This window comes from Salminus brasiliensis, chromosome 22 (genome assembly GCF_030463535.1).
Source record: "Salminus brasiliensis chromosome 22, fSalBra1.hap2, whole genome shotgun sequence".
Classification (NCBI taxonomy): Eukaryota; Metazoa; Chordata; class Actinopteri; order Characiformes; family Bryconidae; genus Salminus; species Salminus brasiliensis.
Genome location: NC_132899.1, coordinates 12,682,496 through 12,702,972, shown reverse-complemented (window position 1 = coordinate 12,702,972; position 20,477 = coordinate 12,682,496). Strand labels below are relative to the sequence as shown.

Here is a 20,477-nt window from a genome sequence, read left to right as displayed (position 1 = left end):
TATGAGATGAAAAGCAGATAATTAAAGATACTGTTGATGCAGATTTCTACTGATTAGACTGAGTTTGAGATGTTTAGTGGTGCTCGAGTTCAATGGGCGGTCTATATGGTTCAGGCGGTCAGCTATTGGCTGAGGAAAGGGGACCGTCTTCAAATCTCGGTTGCTAATTGGTCCGGTCAGGTGTCAGTCAGGGAGACGTCATGTCACTTTTAAGCTGAACCGTGTCTGGACTACTCGATACTTAAGAGTTTGGGGACGAGGGCGTATAATAGCGAGGGAGCTTCAGGACGTAAACAGTTTACTTAAGAAATTACTTCAAGAAATTTTCCCTAATTTTAGCAGTCGCTCAGTTTCTCTTGTGGTTTGTAAACTGCGTGTCAGCTTTAATTCTGGACTTTGGAGTGGAAATCTGTGTAACTTCAGTTTTGTAGGCAAACTGCTGAAAGTTAGACGGGATGTCAGGCGACCTCAGGCCCAGGCTGTGTGTTTTGGAGAAGAGCAGCGATGGATACGGTTTCCATCTGCACGGGGAGAAGGGGAAGGCGGGTCAGTATATCCGGCTAGTGGAGTCCGGTTCTCCGGCCGAGGGCTCGGGTCTTCTGGCCGGGGACAAAGTGGTGTTCGTGAACGGAGAGAGCGTGGAGGGAGAGAGCCACCAACAGGTCGTCTCCCGCATACGAGCGGTGACGGGAAAGTTGGAGCTCATCGTTGTAGATGCCGAGACCCAGGAGCTGCTCGCAAAACTCAGCCTCAGGTGCCAAAAAGAGTTCGTCACCGACGGGATACCTTTACCGGGCGGCGAGCCGAAGCCCCGCGTGGAGCCGGAGTCCCGTGTGGAGCTGGAGAACGGTACGCCGAGAGAGAAGAGCCCAGAGCCCGACACTAATGGAGACTCTACCCCCGACAGACTGAGTGTCAGCTCTAAGGTAAATGAAACGAGAATATACATAAGCCAGTCATTTAGTCATTTAGCTCTCTGATCTCCATATGACACGTTTCCTTTGGCCCATGTGCTCTCTGAGCTAGTCTGAGCTCAGCTCTGAAGAGCTCCATCAAACCTGTGGAAACCATACAGCTTAAAAAAGTGAGCTTTACTTCATTGATCACATTCACATTAGAAGCAGTTTGATTATTGATAAGAAAACAATACAAAATCCCAAAACCTTTACACCAATGTATTACATTAGATTTATTTTATGTAAAGTGTGTTGATTAATTTTTAAGAATGAAAAGTGCTAGATGAATTAAGTTTATTATTATTATTATTATTATTATTAATTATTATTGTTGTTGTTGTTGAGGTTTAATGTGATGTGTAATAAAAATACTGTTAGCTCTTTATCCATGACATAACCATACAAACATTTACCTCTATAGACCAGTCTTAACCGGCTTTGCGGCATTTTTTTCTAACCATGCTAAATTAAACAAACACTGATCAGTTGTTGAACCCTTGAACCCTTGAAGCACAAATCTGAAGAAATGTCTCAGATTTTGAACAAAACAGTAGGACATTCCCATTTGAGTATAAGTGTGTTCATGTATTATTGTAAGAATTTAAATAAATACTCAAGTGGCATTTTTCTTCATACTAAATTCAGTAGTTTAGTATGAGGGTTAAGTTGGCCTGTTCTGCTCAGTTTAGACTCCAGCTGCACTCATGCTTATGATACTTACAGCAGTAGATCTCAGAAATACTAGATTACAAAACTGTCTCCTTACCCCAAATGTAGTCAGTCAGCAAAGACAACATTTATGTCTGAAATTGGCTTCTTTTATTTGTACTATGACACTAACGTAGCTAAAAAGGAATAGAAGTAGATAGCCAAAATCTTTTTAAGTGACACTCAACTGGAAATTCGGCCAATGGTCTCTACTGTTAACCTTAACAGACCAGTGGCTCACCCTCCAGCTACTGCTACCTGCCTCTGAGAATATGCCCACAACTCCATTACCAGCTACACTGAAGTTTACATGGACTCTAACTATTACTCTTCTAACTGCTGTTATTATTATAGTTATTATAATTATTACTATCATTACTATCATTAACCATCATCATCATTACTTTCCTTACTCTTACCTCCACTATTAAGACTATATCAGTACATTTGAGCAAAACAGCAAGCTTAGGTAATGGTACGGTGCCTCTTTTTCTAACATCAATAATCTATACATAGTTCTGACAAGGGTAGAATGGGTCCCCCCTTGTGAGTGTTGCTTCATCACAATGTTTCTTTCTTCAGCTCTGTGGGAGTTTTTTCTTGCCACTGTCGTCTTTGGCTTTCTCACCAGCGGGTTTATGCTTTGTTTTGTTTATTTTGTCTTATTACCTAATTTCTGTAAAGCTGCTTTGTGACATCAGTTGTAAAAAGTGCTATACAGATAAATCCAATTTGACATCTGTTATATTAGCATTGTAGCTCCGTTGGTCTACCGGTATGCTGCCCAGCATCCAGGCTTCTTATCCAGTCGAACCTACAGAAAAAGAATGACCAAATACAGGCCAGAAAGCTTATCAGAGATTGCAAAGATAAAAGTGATGGTATTTCACCTTTGGTTCTTTCATAAAGATGCTTCTATTTGATACGTGAATAGTGTCTCATGCAGTAATATTACGTAGCAAAAGGTCAAATGATTTGCACAATTGTGCAGTGTGTGGATAATGCCAGGGGCCTTTTGGCAGGGAATGTGAACAATTAATTTTTTTTCCCCATGGATGTCTTAATCCAGCGATGCTTTCAATCAAAGTCCTCACATCTCTGAAGGACTGGGTTGAAAGTCCTTTTGATTTGAGACGTAGAGGACTGACACAAAGCTGTTTTTAATTTAAAGCCTTAATGACGCGCCTTCATGAGAAAGCTGGACCTGTTACCCAAGCAGGCAGACTTAATGGTTGCATTCAAATAACAACATTTGCCTTCTAAACGTTTTGCTACAGTGGTTGGAGCTAACCTGATTTCATGACGAGTGTGTCCCACTAGGACGTTGGAGTGTGACACTTGTGAAAACTGCTTATTAGGCATTTTCTAAATCGGGGAAATCAAACCATCTTCCTTCCGAGTCACAGATATGCAGATGTTAGCATGTCTGCCTTAAAAAATATCTAATTTAACCCATTTGGAGAGTTAGAAGAAGAAGCCAAGTTTAAGCCTATGTTCTTTAATGTAAAGCACAGCATGATAACATGGACACAATAGACAGAATTTCCTGTTTTGTTATGTCTAAAAGTGGTAATATTAAATATTAAATCTGATTGAATATCTCATACTTTAAGTCAAAATGTTGGTTTGTCAGAACTTCATTGGCTTTATTAAAATATAAGGTATTGAAGTTTCTCTATGTGCCAACACCACATTAGTCAGTGCCAGCTGTGCACTTTCTTATGAGCAGTATTGGTTACTTGTTTACAGGTTGGATTAGGTGCTGTTGTTCCGGCTGTGAGAGAACTTAATTATTGACCTTAGAACCATAGACTTGAAACCTTTAGTGTAGATGATTGTAGTTTTATTGAACACTGCGTTTTAATGATGTCATTAACACTGCGTTTTAATTATGTCATTTCATCACAGTTTCTCAATCATTTACTACAGGTGCAAAATGTGAAAAGTTAATGCATGGTAATAATGCATTTCTACATAATTACCTGTACCATTTAATATCTATCCTCCTATTATTGGCACATTATAGTGACCCCAAAGTGTTCCTACTCCGTCTGTTGCTTGTTTCTATTAGTGGAATGGAGCTAAACAGAGGCATACCACAATAAGATTTTCTCCGAGGTATTTGGGTGAATATGGATTATAATTACAGTTCATCCTAGCAATTATAATAAGTGCTTTTGAATGCCTGGTCATCTATGAATGACTCCTCTGTTGTGGAAGGGGACTCCATAAGACTCATGCATTTCACGCTTCCTCTCTCCTGTCATTCAGGAGCGATGCCACTGAATGGAACATCCTCGGAATGGCTGTCCAGTTGGCTTAGACTAAGCACCCTTTGTTCATAGCCAAACTCAGAGGGGTGTTATTTTCAAACCGAGATGAGTTTTTGGAATGGATTACTCACACAGAGGGTTTATTGTTTTTCAGCCATTTTCCTGGACAGCTTAGATGGATTTGCAGAACAAACATGGTGACTGTAATAGACCTGTAATAATACAGTATAACTACAGTTATGTTTTATGTGTCATGGAATGAGGATGAAACATCTGGTGCAGACACATGTCTATATATAAACTATATACTAAAGAAAATTTTTTAATTGTAGTTCATTTGAAGTTATTTATTACATTTGAGTGTGCCATTATAGACTGAGAAAGCATGGACTACAACGTGCTGGAAACTCCTCCATGTTGCAACAGTGTGAGTCACAGTGCAGACTGATGTAGTCTGCTTAGTAAAGCTGGGGCTTATTATAACCTCACTGACATTCCTCTGATGATTCTTCATGATTTGCATGTAGATACAAAGGTTCAAAGAGTTCTGCCCTTTAACCGGCATGTGCTCTAATGTATGCCGTACAGCCTACTGGCTCTGAACATAAAATTAAGGCAGTCAGTTATTGATTACTATTGACTATTGAAAGTCAGTATGCTAAATACAGGGTATGTCATGATATTGTGAGTGTTACATAAACTTGATTGAACTGCGAGATTTGGTATTTTTCACTTTTTTCACTTTTCACTCCCCCTACATTTGGGGAGTGTAACTCACATTTACACCACTATTGTAGATACAAATTGCACTTTTCCTTGTAAACAGCTGTATACGTGTGTTTGTTGACAAGCTGAAATATAGAGAACCAGCATCAGACCTGAGAGCATGTGAACTGACACGTTAATATTACAGGTAATATTACAGGATTTTATACAAAAGACCCCGCGAGAGGTCTTCTGCAGAGCTCCACCAGTTAAATAGTGCAGTAACAGTGTGCCAAGCCCAGGGTAGGAATGACAGAAATGACTAAAATTCCTACATTAACTAAATTCTTGTTATATGATAATCATTAGATAACATGCTGTAGCAATTTCATTACAGTTTCAAAAATAACATCAGAATTTAAACCTCTTTCAATATATTATGATATATTGTGATACATTTTTTGTATCATGAAATCTAAGTAAAAGAAAAGTCTGCTTTTTATCCAGTCAGAACAGCTCAAAATGAACCACTGTCTGCCATAAATTTCTGCATGTAAACTATTAAGTCTATATGTAAGTCTATACTGTGTTTTTGAGAGAACACTTAGTATTATGATGTTGTCAATAAAAAGAAGCAAATATCTTGAGACTTTGTTTTGAAGTCACTACACTGAATTTGCTTAACTTAACACTGTGAAATGTGGCCTAATCATTTTCCTCCATCACAGTTCCTAGTTAGTTGTGCTCGTTTCATATGTCATTTGCGTTCGCTTCTAAATAAATCAACCTTCATGATAAACTTGCACATGCAAATGCCTGGCTCTGACACAGTGTACACAGTGCTGCTCATGATGGCACCGGTGACTAGATCGAGGTACTTAATGCTCACTTCATGTCGACAGCCACATGTAAATTTCAAAACTAAACAGGAGGGCAGATGTCAGCTCGTGCGTGTTTGTAACAGCTGCTGATGGTGAAAGGCCGTGTGTAGACATGAAGCAGGGAGAGGTGAATGCACATTTGAATAAACCACTTCCTGCGTTACAAGGCTGTTGTTTTCCTGCTGATGAAGTCTTTGTTTTAAACGATAGAAAAAAAAAGAAGAGGCGACAAAGTGCCTAATTTCTCACTTTAAAATGAAGGCATAAGTGCCTTTTTTATGACACTTGGTGTGTGTGTGTATGTTTTGCTGTTGTCAATGTGCTGCTGTGTGTCTATTAGACCTACAGTCTCATGTCTTTGTAGGTTGATCATTATCTTTGTAAGTTCATGTGGTAGGTTCAAGGCCTCAGCATGGAGCTTGTAAAAAGCTCCCAATTTTCCTCATAGTCAAACTTCAATAATCCTGCATGTGTCAGTTGCTGACACCACCAAAGAAAACAAGTGTGTTAGACACTCTGAAGTGTTTTGTTGGTTTTAGATGAAAATTGTAGCCATGATGCATGAAAATGTCCTTCTTTTACTCCACCCCATTCCCAGTGTCTGTACTTAACTCTCCTCTTAAGCAAACCATAGACAGGATCATGGGTAATATAAGTGAGCTATAAAGTCATTAACCTTTGGGATGTTGCGCATTATAATGGCTGTTGATAGTGTTGTGATCCATAGGTGAGCTGTTAACTCTTGAGAAAAGGGTTTTTGTCCTGTTGAATGGATAAAGGACTAAGCTTTCTATTAGCAATTTTCAATTTAGTCCTTTCTACTCGCAAGGATGTTCTACCAGCCCCAGGAGGGTGAAGGGTGTGCGTCCTCCAAGTCTTATTCCAAGTCATTTGCACAACCGAACATGTTTGAAGGAAAACATTAACTGGGAGAGCCTAGCTAGCATTGCATTGAGTGATTGGGAGAACGAGGTCCATCCTATCCACCTGGCCATCTAAGGCTGTGTCATTTCCAGGGATCGAACTTATGACCTCCTAATAAAAGAGCCAAGCTTATTTGTTGTACATTAAAACGTGTGGCACACAGACATTGATCAGTTCGAGCTGATTAACAGTGGTTCATTTGAAGCCCTCAGCTATGCTATCTTTTGCTGGCATCGTCAGGCTTTTTTTTGTTCTTTTTAAAAAGCTTTTGTCACACACAGTTGTACTGGTCAGACTCGTTGGAGCACTGGTTGGCAGTGAAGGGAGTACAGGGATTACAGCATGTCTGCTCTACTCACCTCTACTTCTGATTGGACGATATTAGATACAATGGGGACAAGAATAGCAATTCTGGAAGGCCATTGTTACATGAAGGATAATATTTATTCTGGTGTTTTCATGAAAAGCCTTATTGTACACTCAGCAAACACCTTTTTTAGGAACGTTGTACTAATACTGGGCATGGCCTCTCTTATGCTCTCATAACAGCCTCAGTTCTTCATGGTATTAATTCCACATGATGTTGGAAACATTCCTTAGATATTCCTATCCATGTTGACATGATTGCACCACACAATATCTGCAGATTTTTCAGGTGCACTTTCATGCTCTGAGTCTCCTGTTCCTCCACATTCCAAAGGTGTTTTATTGGATTCGGATCCCGTGGCTGTAAAGGCCACTGAAGCACTCTAAACTCATTGTCATAATCATTATACCAGTTTGACATGACTTTTGCTTTGTGCATTGTCATGCTGCAAGTAGCTGTTAGAAGATGGGCCATAAAGGGATGCACTTGGTCAGGAAAAATACTCAAAAAGGCTGTGGCTTTCTGGATATTATCTGTTCACCTCTCTCAATAACAAGGTGTTTCCATCCATAGACCTGCTAGTAATTGCATTTTTTTTTTCTGTATTGCTCCTTTCTGAGTTAACTCTGAAACAGATGTGCTGAAAATCACACGATCAGCTATCAAAGAACCAGTCTGTTTGAAACCAAAAATATTTTCAAGCTCAAAATCACATATCATATTCTTTACTTGGTTGATGTAAACGTTACCTACATCTGCATCATGTCTGCTTTGCACTACTGCCATACAATTAGCTGTTCAGATAATTACACAAATTAGTAGATGTACAGTAGGTGTTCCTAATAAAGTATTAAGTGTGTAATAAAGTGTGAATCCATATTGAGTGTGATTCCGAGGCCTAAAGCATAATTTCATAGTCCTGTTTTCCAGCATGGAAAGAATATAGTTACATTAGGAGATGATTACCATGAACATAGAAATTAACAAAATAAAACCGCTATGCAGTTTTAATTATCTGTGCCCTACTGGCTTTAGAAGTATAAATACTCCAGTGGTGTCAAATATAAATAAAGCCATTCTTCTAGCTAGTTAACACGTATTAAAGCCTACAGAGGGACACTCATTTTTCACCAAAACAGACAATGTTCAGACAATTTCTAAACCAAGTAATGGACCAAACCTTCTCTCTCAGACACTAGAGCAAAACAGGTAGTCTTTAGGTTGCAAAAGCCTGGGGTAATACAGCCTGAACAGCTAACAATATATAACATTTTCACTAAAAAGGCAAGGGTTAATATAATAAATATAATTATAATTTTAAATATAATTTTAAAAATTTTTAGAGGGCACATGGTAACCATCTGCAATATCAGTATTTCAAAAGCCAGCCGTAATAACAAAAATATTATAAGTGTGCATTCCTGGTGATTGTATACTTGCATTTATATAAGACTTGCTTCAAGTTCTTTTTCCCATTTGTCTGTCTTGTGGTCATAGTGTATCATGGTAATGCAGATATTAGGCTATAATCGTGGTGTTTTTAGTATGCATGCTTTTACAGTCAGCAGTTCTCCTTGAACAGGACTCCACTCCCTTATGTACTCATTCACTCCGTTGCTACCCCTTCCTCAAGCATACCTAAGGAGACACATGTCTGTGTTATCAGCACACTAGACCCAGGTCTATCTATTACGTTCTCAAGGGGGAGACTGTGGAGTGGAACGCAGCACACCTTTTAATATATGTGATATACAATAAAAACGTGATATAAAAAGGAGTTAATTTTTATGCCCAACACTGGGAATAGCCATGTTGTCAGGGTGCAAATGCTTGTAAACCTCCTTTTTAAAAGCACATCACAATCAAGCATGGGTGATAAGGGTGCTGGACTTAAGAGTACAGTGTATCTTATCATTGCCTTCATGTGGTGTTGACCATTAGTGCAGTTTATTATAGACCCAATAGTTCCCTTCTTACTCACGCTGAAAGTGAATGGCTGCCTGCTTTTTTCTAAAGTCCTGAAACGGACTTTTTTTTTTTTACCATATTCAGCATTACTCATCTAACGTAGAGCAGAATTATGCAAGAATTATAAGACTGTGTCATTTGCTTTTACACACCCAGTGTCAAAACTAATCGTACTTTCAGCTGTGCTCGGCTCATGGACAGTGGTACACACATGCATTTGTTCACAAGCGGAAGGATATAGAGCCCACATTGAGAGGTGTTGTAAAGCTCCACCAAAATTACATAGTGCAGTAGCAGAGTTCCGACCTGGAGTGGCAATGACAGAGACGCCATTCTCCCTATTACTGTCAGTGGACCATCAAAATGATTTTGAAGCTGCTATTTGAAGCTCAAATGTTTCTTTAAAAGACAAAATTCTGCAGCAGGGAAAATAATAGTAACTAATCTAAAGACCACCACCACAACCCACCTTCGATTGAAAAGGCTGAGCTAGCTCAGAAACCGGCAAGATGTCATATCTCACCGCACAGAAGGATGATGGATCATGATTTTCCTATTCATATTGGCTTTAACCGTTAGAAGCCTTACTTATCAACAGTGATAGCAGAGCACAATGCAGTACAGTATTAATTATTGGTATTAATTATTTATAGTTAAGCTTTTGTACTTACAGTTCAGTTTCATAGAAAAGGAACAGCATAATAGTTTGCAATAAAAATACTGTCTGGAAGAGTTTAAGTCTGGAAATCCAGCTGTATCTGGTGACTTTAAAGGGGTTAAACACTTTTGCAAAGCAAACGCACCATGTTAAATGTGGAGTGAGATAATTACATGTCAATAGTTGAAGACTGGAAGTGTAAAAGTAATATATGCCCAGATCAAACATACATTTTGACGCTTTCACACAAAACTGCGTATCTCCATCTCCATCTCCATTTTTGTCATTGTGTCAAATTAGAAATGCAGGGCAGTGGTGGCTATTGATGTTGTGTTTTCGATACCCCGACTTGGCAAGCTGCCACTGTTGGGGCCCTTCTCTGCTCCCTGGGCACCACAGCTATGGCTGCCCACCATTCCTGGCACGTGAGTTCACTGTCACTGTGTATGTTTCCTCACTAGTGTGTGCGTGTATGTGTGTGTTCACTGCATAAATAGTTTACAGGTGGAGGTCAAATAGCATCTTTGTCTAAAACGAATAATGAATATGGTTCTTAAAAGTTTCAAAATTGCTTGAAATAATTTTTACATTCCATTGAAAGTTATACGTTATAAAAAAAATGAATTATTATTTTTTTTCATAAATTAACATTTTGTAGAGACAAGGTTTTTGTATGACCATTACAATGTGTTTGACACATCAGCAAAAGCACCCAGTTCAGACTCAACCTAGTTCCGCAAAAGCAGTTGTTGTGCAACCAAGAATGTAAAACCGCTTGTAAGAAGCACCGAGGCATTTCCCAAAATGACCACATTAACCTAACATGGTATTCAAATATTACAGCAACAGAAAATAAGTAGTCTTTTCTAGGATACATGGATGGCATGGTGAGAGCAGAGCTGGTGTTAGACTAGCCACAATCAGCACACCCAGCTCCTCCTCAGCAGTAACCTAATGCTCTGTGGCTGTGGGATTAAGCACTTACCTCAACATATGGCCTCTGCTGGATTAGGCCGTGGTAAACAGTGGTACACAAGGTGGCCTCTCACTTCCTCTTCATCTTCACTAGGTTTTTTTCACTAGTTGTAGTGCTGTGTGTGTGTTTTTTTTTAGACACTGTAGAAGTGAAATATTTCTTGTGTGAGGTTTTACTTTGTAAGAAGTTACTTTTTAGAGTGTGTGTGTGTGTGTGCACATCGCCAAAGCAAGTGGAGGTAGGTAATCTTGGTTAAGCCTTTACACTGACACTAATGCTACCCTTGTTTTTGCTGTCCAATTCCACTATCCCTTTTACATGTAAAGTAGCCTGCTGAGACCAGATGTCCTGCATTATCCTAATAAGGGTACGGACAGTGTAGGTGCAGGTTTTACACACAGACCAAAAAAAGCATTCAGTGCTAACCCTCTGCTCACTCTCTCGTTGAACTCTCTCATTTAACACTAGTTCAATGTAAAAGCATAATGTTGTCAGTGTGATTAGAGTGTTACTCGTTTATCTGATCCCTGTTTTTCTTATTACAAAGCTTGTGTGCCTGTTTCATTTGATCTATCATCATCCATAACACCCAAAGACAAATAGAAATATCATCTGAAGACCATTAGGAGAGACAGGAGGTCATATATTGTCATTCATGTGCAACGTTTTGTTTGGTTGTGTAAAACCTTGCCCATATATTATCAGGCAGTGCAATGAAAAAGGAAGTAGAAATGACAAGGTATCATCGGTTCTCATCAGTTCTCTTTTAAGTGGTATACACGGAGAGAAGGCGGATGCCTGAATTCCCAGTCTCTCAAATGGTATAACGTTTTTCTTTCTATAATTTCATGATTATTTCTATGGCTTGTTTATATGTTGAATCCATGTAACATTGCAGGGGTTTACTTTGTTCAGGCTTGATTAACAGACTATACATATCCATTGCATTGGCATTGTTTTAGCTGATCTGTACTTTGTTGGTGATTACCTGTTAAAGTCTTGGGCACTAACTGTGGATGACTGATAGACAGTGCTGTTTTTACAGTGTTTATTTGTACTGTAGAGTGGTATGTAGTGCTCAGACATATTTTCTGTTTTTTTCCTCTCTATACTCAAATGTGAAGTGAATCATTCTTCTTATCATGTTCAGGAATTTTTCAATTTCCAAGTCCACGTCTGTGGTTTTGTTTTGGTACTCCATCATGACATAAATTGTGTCATTTTATGATCATCTCTTGCTATTCAGTAATAATTAAACACATTGTTTCCCGCTCTCACACATTTCTCTTGTCTGTTGCAGGAATCGAAGAATGAGCTACGTCCCCGTCTCTGCCACATGAAGAAAGGAGCCACAGGCTATGGCTTTAACCTCCACAGTGAGAAGTCCAAACCAGGCCAGTACATCAGGGCAGTGGACGAGGACTCCCCTGCCGAGAAATCTGGACTTCGACCCCAAGATAAAGTGGTGCAGGTACTGTGCTTCCACAGCTCTGAAGCCCTTCTGGACTTTAACCAGCCCACACCTGTACTGTCATGGTCTGGCTTTAGATAATTATGATTCGATGGAAAATAAGATCTTAATGTTGAAAAGTTTGTTAGATGACACCACCTGTTAGGTTCACTGGTTGTTTTCAAACTGGAACTTGAGAAGCAGCAATTTTCAGCTTTATTATACCCTTGCATTCATGGCGCATTAAACAGTAAAAGCCCAGCTTACATTATATCTACCCTGCTAAAGTATTAAAACAGTGTTTATGAGATAATCCCATTATGCATCAGAGCAGGAGTGGTCAGTGCAATTACTGGCTCTCCTGGAGAACAGGGATTAGAGCACACCCCTTCTAGGGTCAGGGGGTGCTGCTTTTTTTTCCAGCCTTCCCACAGTGTGCATGGTGAAATGGGGTCTTACTTAATCCACTTATTGTCTCTTGGATGGAGTTACAGAGTTCAGATGGCAGTTATGCAGCTTGACAGTTCAATAAGGCAGAGAGAGAGGCCAGTGCATACCATGCTGTGAAAATGTAACCATATGAACTCTGTTCAGGGCTGTCTGCTCTTTTTGTAAGCATTTAAAGGCCCCATATCATGGTCAACAAAATTTTCTTGCTTTTCTGAAATAATTTGAATTTAATACAGTTTGTAGACATTGCTCACTTTATATTTAACACAGTTCACATATGGAAAAGTACATTTTAATAGGACTCCCTGGAGCAGATAAACCTGAACCTGAATATACCAGGAATAGGCTAAAGGTGTATAAAGCTCCCCAGCATTGAGCTGTGGAGCAGTAGAACTGTGTGAATTATCTTACATCCTCCCAGCAATTCTCTAAACTGTAAAATCCTTGGAAATCTGAAAATCCTTGCCTGGACAGTTACTCCAACAAAAGCAGGATTGTGTGTGTGTGTGTGTGTGTGTGTGTGTGTGTGTGTGTGTGTGTGTGTGTGTGTGTGTGTGTGTGAGAGAGAGAGAGAGAGAGGCAAAATACACATGTCAGATATAAATTCTACAGGAGAAAATATCTATATATGTTTTTACCAGCTATTTTTGGTACATAAAACCACACCAAAAACCTCCTGTGGGAAAACACAAGAAAATGTACATTGTGTGCTTTAAATACAGTATTTGATGTATGGCTGTAAGAGTAAGAACAAGAGAAGGCCAGATGCAGGCTGCATTCCTGTGTCAAGGGGAGATGTAGTCAAAACCTACACAGCTCTTTCTCAAAGGCATTGCGTCAGTGGTCAGGTTCATGGAGCTTTGAAGAGCCTGTTGCTGTCTAATACTGTCCCACCCTGGATGTGTACTCTCTGCCATCTGCGTTTAGCACTGACTCACCGATCCACCGCTCCCCTTGCTTCTGCTGGCTTCAGTGGTTACCTTCTCTAATCTGGAGGAGGCTTCATGTTGGGATGAATAATGGTGTAGCCTGTTTAACCAGAGACCTTGAATCGTTTATTTGTTGAGCACTTTGATGAATTCCTGTTATGCCCTTTAGTGTCAGACTGCTCTACACCCCCTTACAGACGGGATTTCCATTTTAAAGACACTTCCCAGCCGCTTCAGGGCAGAATAGGATCGAAGCTGAGCAGTAATTTGAATGCTGGCAGCCGTTAAAGGCGAACATGCTTTCACATTCTTAGAATCACCACACTTTCACTTCTTCTCCCAGCATGGCTCTCATTTTCTTCTGGTCCCGAAGTCTTTATGCACTTAAATGTCACAAATGGAGCCTTAAGGTTGTTTTAGACTGGAAAATTAAACTGAACAGTTTAGGTACTTTTTCCTAGTTCATTCCCACCTTTCAGAACTCCTAGTTTTTGTGTGGGTGTATGAGAATGTATTTGTGTTTGTGCGTTTGTATGTGTGCACACTATAGGGAGGAGGAGGGGGGTGTCTCCTGTGTTGACTGGGAGACACATAAGGGGGCTGTTGTTTGCCTGCTGTTCTTTAATTGCCTGGGGAATGGGAGGCTGGGATAAGCATTCCGAAAAGCCCACTCCTGCCCTGGTTCTCCTACACACATTCCTCAGCCTCGGAAGCACTGACATAGGCCCCCAGTGTTTCCTCAGGTGTCTCTACATTATTTCTGGACCAATAATATTACATTTCCACAGATATATTTAAATTATATAGCACATTAATTCACATAATGTGTGATGTCATGGTGTTAGCTGTGAGTTTCTTCCTGTGGGTTAATAGAATGGTTGAGTTGTTTGTACACGATATCCCTTATAAGTGAAGTGACCTTAAGTGCCTTAACTAAAAACAGGTCACTTTTTTTTTACTTTAATTTAAAATGTTATATATATATGTATAGATATTGGTATCTGTATCTGTATCTGTATTGTAAAAGAGAAAGTAGTATTGTCCTTCCTAGTATTTCTTGGATTGATCAGCTCTGTTGTATTGAACTCCTGTTGACCTCATTCTGTATAGAGGTTCCAGCAGGTTTAGAGATCCATAGCATGCTTCAGCTTTCCCAGCAGCCCTTGCTGATCTTGCCGGATCTCTATGCTGTTTGGCAGGTGAATGGCACGCCTGTGCAAGGCATGCAGCACTCTGACGTGGTGGCTGCCATCAAAGCTGGAGGTGATGAGCTTCGGTTGCTGGTGGTTGACCCGGACACAGAAGCTTTCTTCAGCAGCTGCGAGGTTCTCCCTACTGAGGAGCACATTACAGGTGAGCAAGTACCAAAATCTAATTAAACACTGTGCTATTGAAGGATACAATCACAGTATGTCATACTCTTCATGCATCTGGACATGATTGTCAAATGGAGTTTGCCTCTACAGTTGCTGCGTAATTTTTTTGCCAGTGAACATGCACACCTGGACTCGTAAGCAGCCATCCCAGTGTCTGGGAAGCAATTGGGGGTTAGGGCACTCCTGTCAGTCCAGAGGTTCGAACCATGAGCTTCCAGTCCCAAGCCCACTTTTCTAACCTTTAGGCCACAGCTTTAGGTGTTTCAGGGTTAAAAAATGTAGAGGCTGTATGTTGACCAGTTAAAATTCACTTAAGTCAGTTTGAGTCTATTTCAAGTCTTTTCCATCAAGGTGGGTGATAAGTGAGGCAAGCAAAACTTGAAGAAGCAAACTTCAGACACTACGTACTGATCAATGAGGTACTGTTTTGTAAGGGGAAAATTGTATACATGTGCTTCAATCTTCAGGTTAATTGCCCACACTTTGATGGTGCACTCACACACAAACCGTATGATTGGGCAACTGTTTAAACATTAACTCGCAGCCTTCACAGGCCCTATCTTGACATATGAGTATTAGTCAAAGTCAACAGAGTTCTTCCAGTAGGTCTTGGCAACCATGACCATAGCAACAGCATGGGGTTGGTTTTGGACCCTAAACCTGTCAGATATAGTGGACCTCCACACCAGCTGCCTAGACGTTATTAAAAAGTCTTTCCAGTCCAGTTTTTACAGTGTTTATAGCATTTCAGTATTTGGTCATGTATTTCATCTTAATACATACATTTTTTCCTTTTCTCTCCTTAAGATGAGCTTACATTGCATGTGACCAGCTGTTAATATAGTGTGTCCATAACGTTTGGACTTTGCTTATTGACCCTTCAGTTAATAGTTGTTTTGTGCATTGTCATACAGATGCTGAATGTTTAACTTGCAACAAGTCACTTATTTATTCACAAGCAGTTCCTCGCTCTCCATCGACTACACCGTCTCACATGTTCTTAACACAGAATGAACAACCATTAGTGTAGAAGATCCTAAGATGTGTCGGTTAGAATCATTTGAAAGGCATTGGTTTATTAATCTGACTTGTTCACATACACCACAGCCCTCCATAGTGGAGGTACTGATTCAGGGAATTTTACCAGACATTTTGTTTGTTTGTGTGTTTATGAGAAGCTTGATATGAGTTAATATTGTTTCTTCTTATTTTCTCAGGCCCTCTGCCTGAACCAGCTGCCAGCAAAGAGAGTTCAGAAGAAAAGGTAATAGTAAGTAAATTGCTCCTGTTTCATTTTTAAATGAATATTATTACTCCACAGCCAGTGGAACTGTCTCAGGCAATGTACGTTTTCCCAGTGTTGTGTTTTCCAGTGTCTAATGTTCAACTCGCATGTTAGATGTTTTAGGTGTTTTCAAGAAAAAAAAACTAAACAGATGAATGTGCAGTAGATCTCTAAGACTGGAGCTGAGAAACCCTGTTTTAGGGGCACTTCCCTGCACTCTGACTGAGCCAAGTCCCAGATTCAATTACACTGTTAATGGTGATTTTTCCATTGAGAAATCAGACCAGCACTCTTAATCTCTATTCCGGAAACCAGTAATTAGAGTCTTTTTGTGCCTTTTGAGAAAGTTTTAAACCTCAACCGAGAACTAATTGCTTTGGCATTTCTTTTCTAATCAAGTTTGTAGGTTTGGAGGCTGTAAATACTTTAGAAGCTCTTGTTGGTCAAAAAATGTATAACATGACTGGGTTAAACTGAGGAGAAAGCAGCTGTGTACCACAGGTCATGAGGTTCTGCTTTCTCTCACACAACACTCTCTATCAACGATGGCCAGATTACACTAAGGAACGGAGAAGGAAGAAGTCAGAGAAATACAGAATAAGAGAGTGTGCTAGATAAAAAGCAGCTGCTCAAAGGTAGTGGGGGATTCTTCAGCATATAAGACAGCATTGGGTGTGAGGAGCTGGGTCTGGTTTTTGCAACTGTAGTTTTTGTGTGAAACCACCAGTTATTCTCTCTAGTTTGTGGATCTTTCTGTCTTCAGTTTTGTCTTCATTGACTGAAAAGTTGCTGGGTTAAGGTCTGGTGATTGACCCTGACATTTTTTTTTGCCTTAAACACTTAAAGCACTAGCCTGTCCATTTTGCAGCATTTGACCAAATCTGAGCTTTATACACTTCACACTTGTATACTTTATACACTATACAAACTTCACTCTGCTACTTCTGTCAGTAAAACTAGATCAGTCTAGTATCAGTGTAAACACCTGTGACCCAGTTTGATTGGTGTTGTTGAGCTCACCAGTGTGATCCTTCTTTTTAAGAATCTAACATTTTTTTTATTTGACCACTGAAGTTTCTCCTGTTACTCTTGATAGATTTGTTTTTTTTTGTCTAATGATGGCCTCCTTCACTGGCATCCATCTCCATAAGTTGCCATGAAATAGTGTTATCAGTCAGTTGTCTTTGTTCTTTTAACTTGAAAAATGTATGCAGAAAAAAATTATAAAATGATTGAAGGTAATGAAATGAATGCAGTATTTTTGTTAAACCCTTTGACCTTATAGATGAAAGTCTACATTTAGGTTGCATCTTAATTACTAATTGTTGATTCTGTACACAACCACATTGTAAATAAAAAAAAAAGTACCTTTATGATCTGCTTGTTTTTGTGGGAACATCTTTTGGGCAGACCTTGTGGATTGAAGGGACATGAAGGTGCTGGTTAGTCAGTCAGCTTCATGATCCCTTAGGTGCCCATCTGAATCAGTTAAGTCGTGTGATGATGGGTGTGTTATTTACATCTTTATTAGTAGGATATAATCGTCTTTAAAACAGTATGGGAATATGTTGCAATTTTGAAAGAGAAGGATTTCAAGATCACACATAATTAAGGGATAAAAATCAGTTGCAATCATGAAATTAGTGTAGCTGACCGTTATTTGTCAACAAAGCTTAGCTTTTGCCTATAACTAGCTTTTTTAAAAAGCTCTAACCTGGCCTAGTTCTGGTCACAACGGAAACCACTAGATTGTGGTTAAAAGAGTGCATACATGTTATCTGGGTGGGGTTGAGTGACACCAAAATATGATTAGTGAAGCAGACCGTGTTAAATGCTCCTGTCACAATGTCCATCCAAGGTGCTCTCAGGGCTCTCTAGTGGATACAGATAAAAGGCTTTCAGTTATACTTCTCTGACATCAGAGAGCACTCCCTACCCTTCACTTCAGTACTTTGTACGCAAGATATGATCTGTGAACTTGGACTTGGCAGAGACCTTATCACTTGGATTATTATTTAATCCTGTTTTTGATGCATTAGAAAGGCTTTATCTGCTGATTTAGTCTCATACAGTCTCAGTGCTTTGGTGTCTGTTGTAACTTTGAATGTTCATTGCACAGGTAAAGAAGGAGGAAGAGGAGGAGGAGGAGGAGGAGGAGGAGGCAGCACAGGAAGCCAAACCAAAAATATCAGCGAGTCCCTCTACGTCCAGCACTTCCTCCACTGCATCCATCCCTGCTGCTACTGTCAATAGTCCACTCCCTGTTGAGGTCTGTCTCAATAAACACACACACTCACACATACACACACGCACACACTGCATAAAGGTTGTTTTGTAATTGATGTGCTCCCTCTAGTGGTTTCTAACTGTGCAAGGTGGTGATATATAGACATGCATAAATATAAACAAGAATGCTAAATTGTCCACATTGTGAATCTAGCTGTTAGCTAGAGCGTTGATGGATTTAGGAGATGCTGAACTTTGTCAATAGTAGTTTATAAAAGATGTTAGCTTGGCAGTGTGAAGTGCTGCTGGCTGTAAATGAAAGAACTTGTGGATACTCAGCATGACCTATGATGCTAATGTGTGTCACAGGAGAAGCCAGCGGAGAGGAGTGTGGTGGGAGATGCTGGTGCAGGTGCAAATCTGGATCTGAGTTTGTCCCTCCAGCAGGCTAAGGAGCGCGCTCACCAGAAACGCTCCAACAAGAGAGCACCACCTATGGACTGGAGCAAGAGAAGCGAGCTGTTTAGCAATCTCTAAACCAGCCCCCTTCCCCATCTCTGTTTCTCTCCGTAATTATCCTCCATTCATTATTTATGAAGTTCACAAACCTCAGTCAGGCTTATGAACCCAATCCTCAGATTCTGTGATCAGCTGGTAAAAGGGCTACTGGAAAAAGTAAAAAAAAAAAGGGAAATAATGAATTTAGGTAATAGAAAAACCTACAGTTTCCTTCTCTCACAAGAGTTGAAATCACTGTCTTGAAATGGTAGCTGGATATTTTAGTTTTGTTTCTCTTTTTTCCATCTTTTCCTTCCTTCTGTTGTTCCTTTTGTTTTAGCTCTCTCTCTCTCTCACACACACACACTCTCAGATGAACATTTCAAGCCAGTGTTATTTTGCTTTGATGATTTTTTTAATGAAGCTTGTTGGTGTGAGTGTGTTTGTACACATTTCTTCCAACTTTTCACATATCGATCTCCTGAATTAGTTTATCAGATGTAATGTTACTATATTATGTACAGTGTAGAGTTGAACTTTTAAGTAGGAAATGCATCATAATTCATATTTTTCTGAATGTTATTCATAAAAGATCATTTGTGTCCCTGTGAGATTCTGCACCACAATGTACTGTGACAGTTCAGTACACTGCACATGAGTCTGTCCTGTCTACATACATACCGTTTATTGATGATTGGAGATTACAGAAGGTTTCAGAACAGTTCAGAAAGTCTGTAGAATTAGAATTTTTTGGATCTACTGCTTTCTTATGATCATGTCTGATAAAATAATCGTCTGGGTAGGGGCAGATATCCCTATTGAAGTTATACAGAAAGGCTACGGTCTCTCTTCTGTAAAGCTGAGCCACTGTTTGTTTTGTTTTGTTTCTATATTGAGGAAATCTTAAATCTCTAACATGGACCATGCTGTTAGTAAAACATTGATTGATGGGAAATATGTGTAGAGGTACTTATTTTTAAATAGATTTTATGATTAGATTTGTTTTATGTAAATTAGTCTTGATCTAAAAATCAAATACACTGTTATACAGTCACCCAAAGTTTATTTAATATTTTAAATATTTACTCGTCATTAATTAGCTTTGATTTGTACTTGTTTCTTTATTCAGTCACATTTGTAACTTGTTGGGTTGAAAATCATGTAAGGCTGTTGACTGCAAAACATTTTTTTAAATGAACATTCCTGAACAAATGACCACTGTTTTATCACTGTACACACCTCTTCACCTGTTAACAATGATGAATATATAAAGAAAAATAAATACATTTTGGTGTATTTTGTGATTGGTTGGTGGTGGTTGATTGAATGAACTGGAGCAGGAGAACCACAAGCAACTTCTTGTAGTGTTTCCCTGATCCAACAAATGCACTTTACTCTAGGAAGGAGCATTAGTTAATTTTCTCTCCCTTTTCATATTAATTAAAAACTGTGAAGTGTGTAGAGCATAATAAAATAATGTATTACTTTAACAATGCCATCAGCACACGTAGATTAGGTGTTTCCCAGCCCAGTTGCTCATCTCCATTTACTCAGAATGAGACACTTCAGGTCCCCTTTACTCCAAACTCTAAAAACATGCAACTATTTCAATAAACATCAATCCGTAAACCTTTACTCACTCACCAAGACTAATAAATAGCCTTAATAATATTTATAGTTATATCATCTCCTTTTATTTCATGTATTGTATGTCTTAAGACACATAAAAAGGAAAAAAACATAAAAACTTCCTTACCTATTATAAGTTAATATACAACAGTTAGATCTGTTGGCTGGCAGTTCAGCAGCTAGAGCCCCAGGCTACAGATGATTGGGCTGTGGGCTTG

At 39.3% G+C, this 20,477-nt stretch overlaps 1 protein-coding gene across 2 annotated transcripts; it reads left to right on the top strand.

Moving 5' to 3' along the window:
* The first annotated feature begins 240 nt into the window (after positions 1-240).
* nherf1a (NHERF family PDZ scaffold protein 1a) lies at positions 241-19,916 on the top strand. Of its 2 annotated transcripts, none has more exons than XM_072667515.1 (6): positions 241-926; positions 11,717-11,887; positions 14,445-14,598; positions 15,839-15,885; positions 18,026-18,175; positions 18,502-19,916. In XM_072667515.1, exons 1-6 carry the CDS (start codon positions 456-458, stop codon positions 18,667-18,669), a joined length of 1,161 nt encoding a protein of 386 aa, XP_072523616.1. In that variant the 5' UTR covers positions 241-455; the 3' UTR covers positions 18,670-19,916. The 2 variants fall into 2 exon arrangements, with proteins under 2 accessions (XP_072523616.1, XP_072523615.1); XM_072667514.1 differs by having other exon boundaries at positions 15,839-15,891.
* Positions 19,917-20,477: the final 561 nt, after the last annotated feature.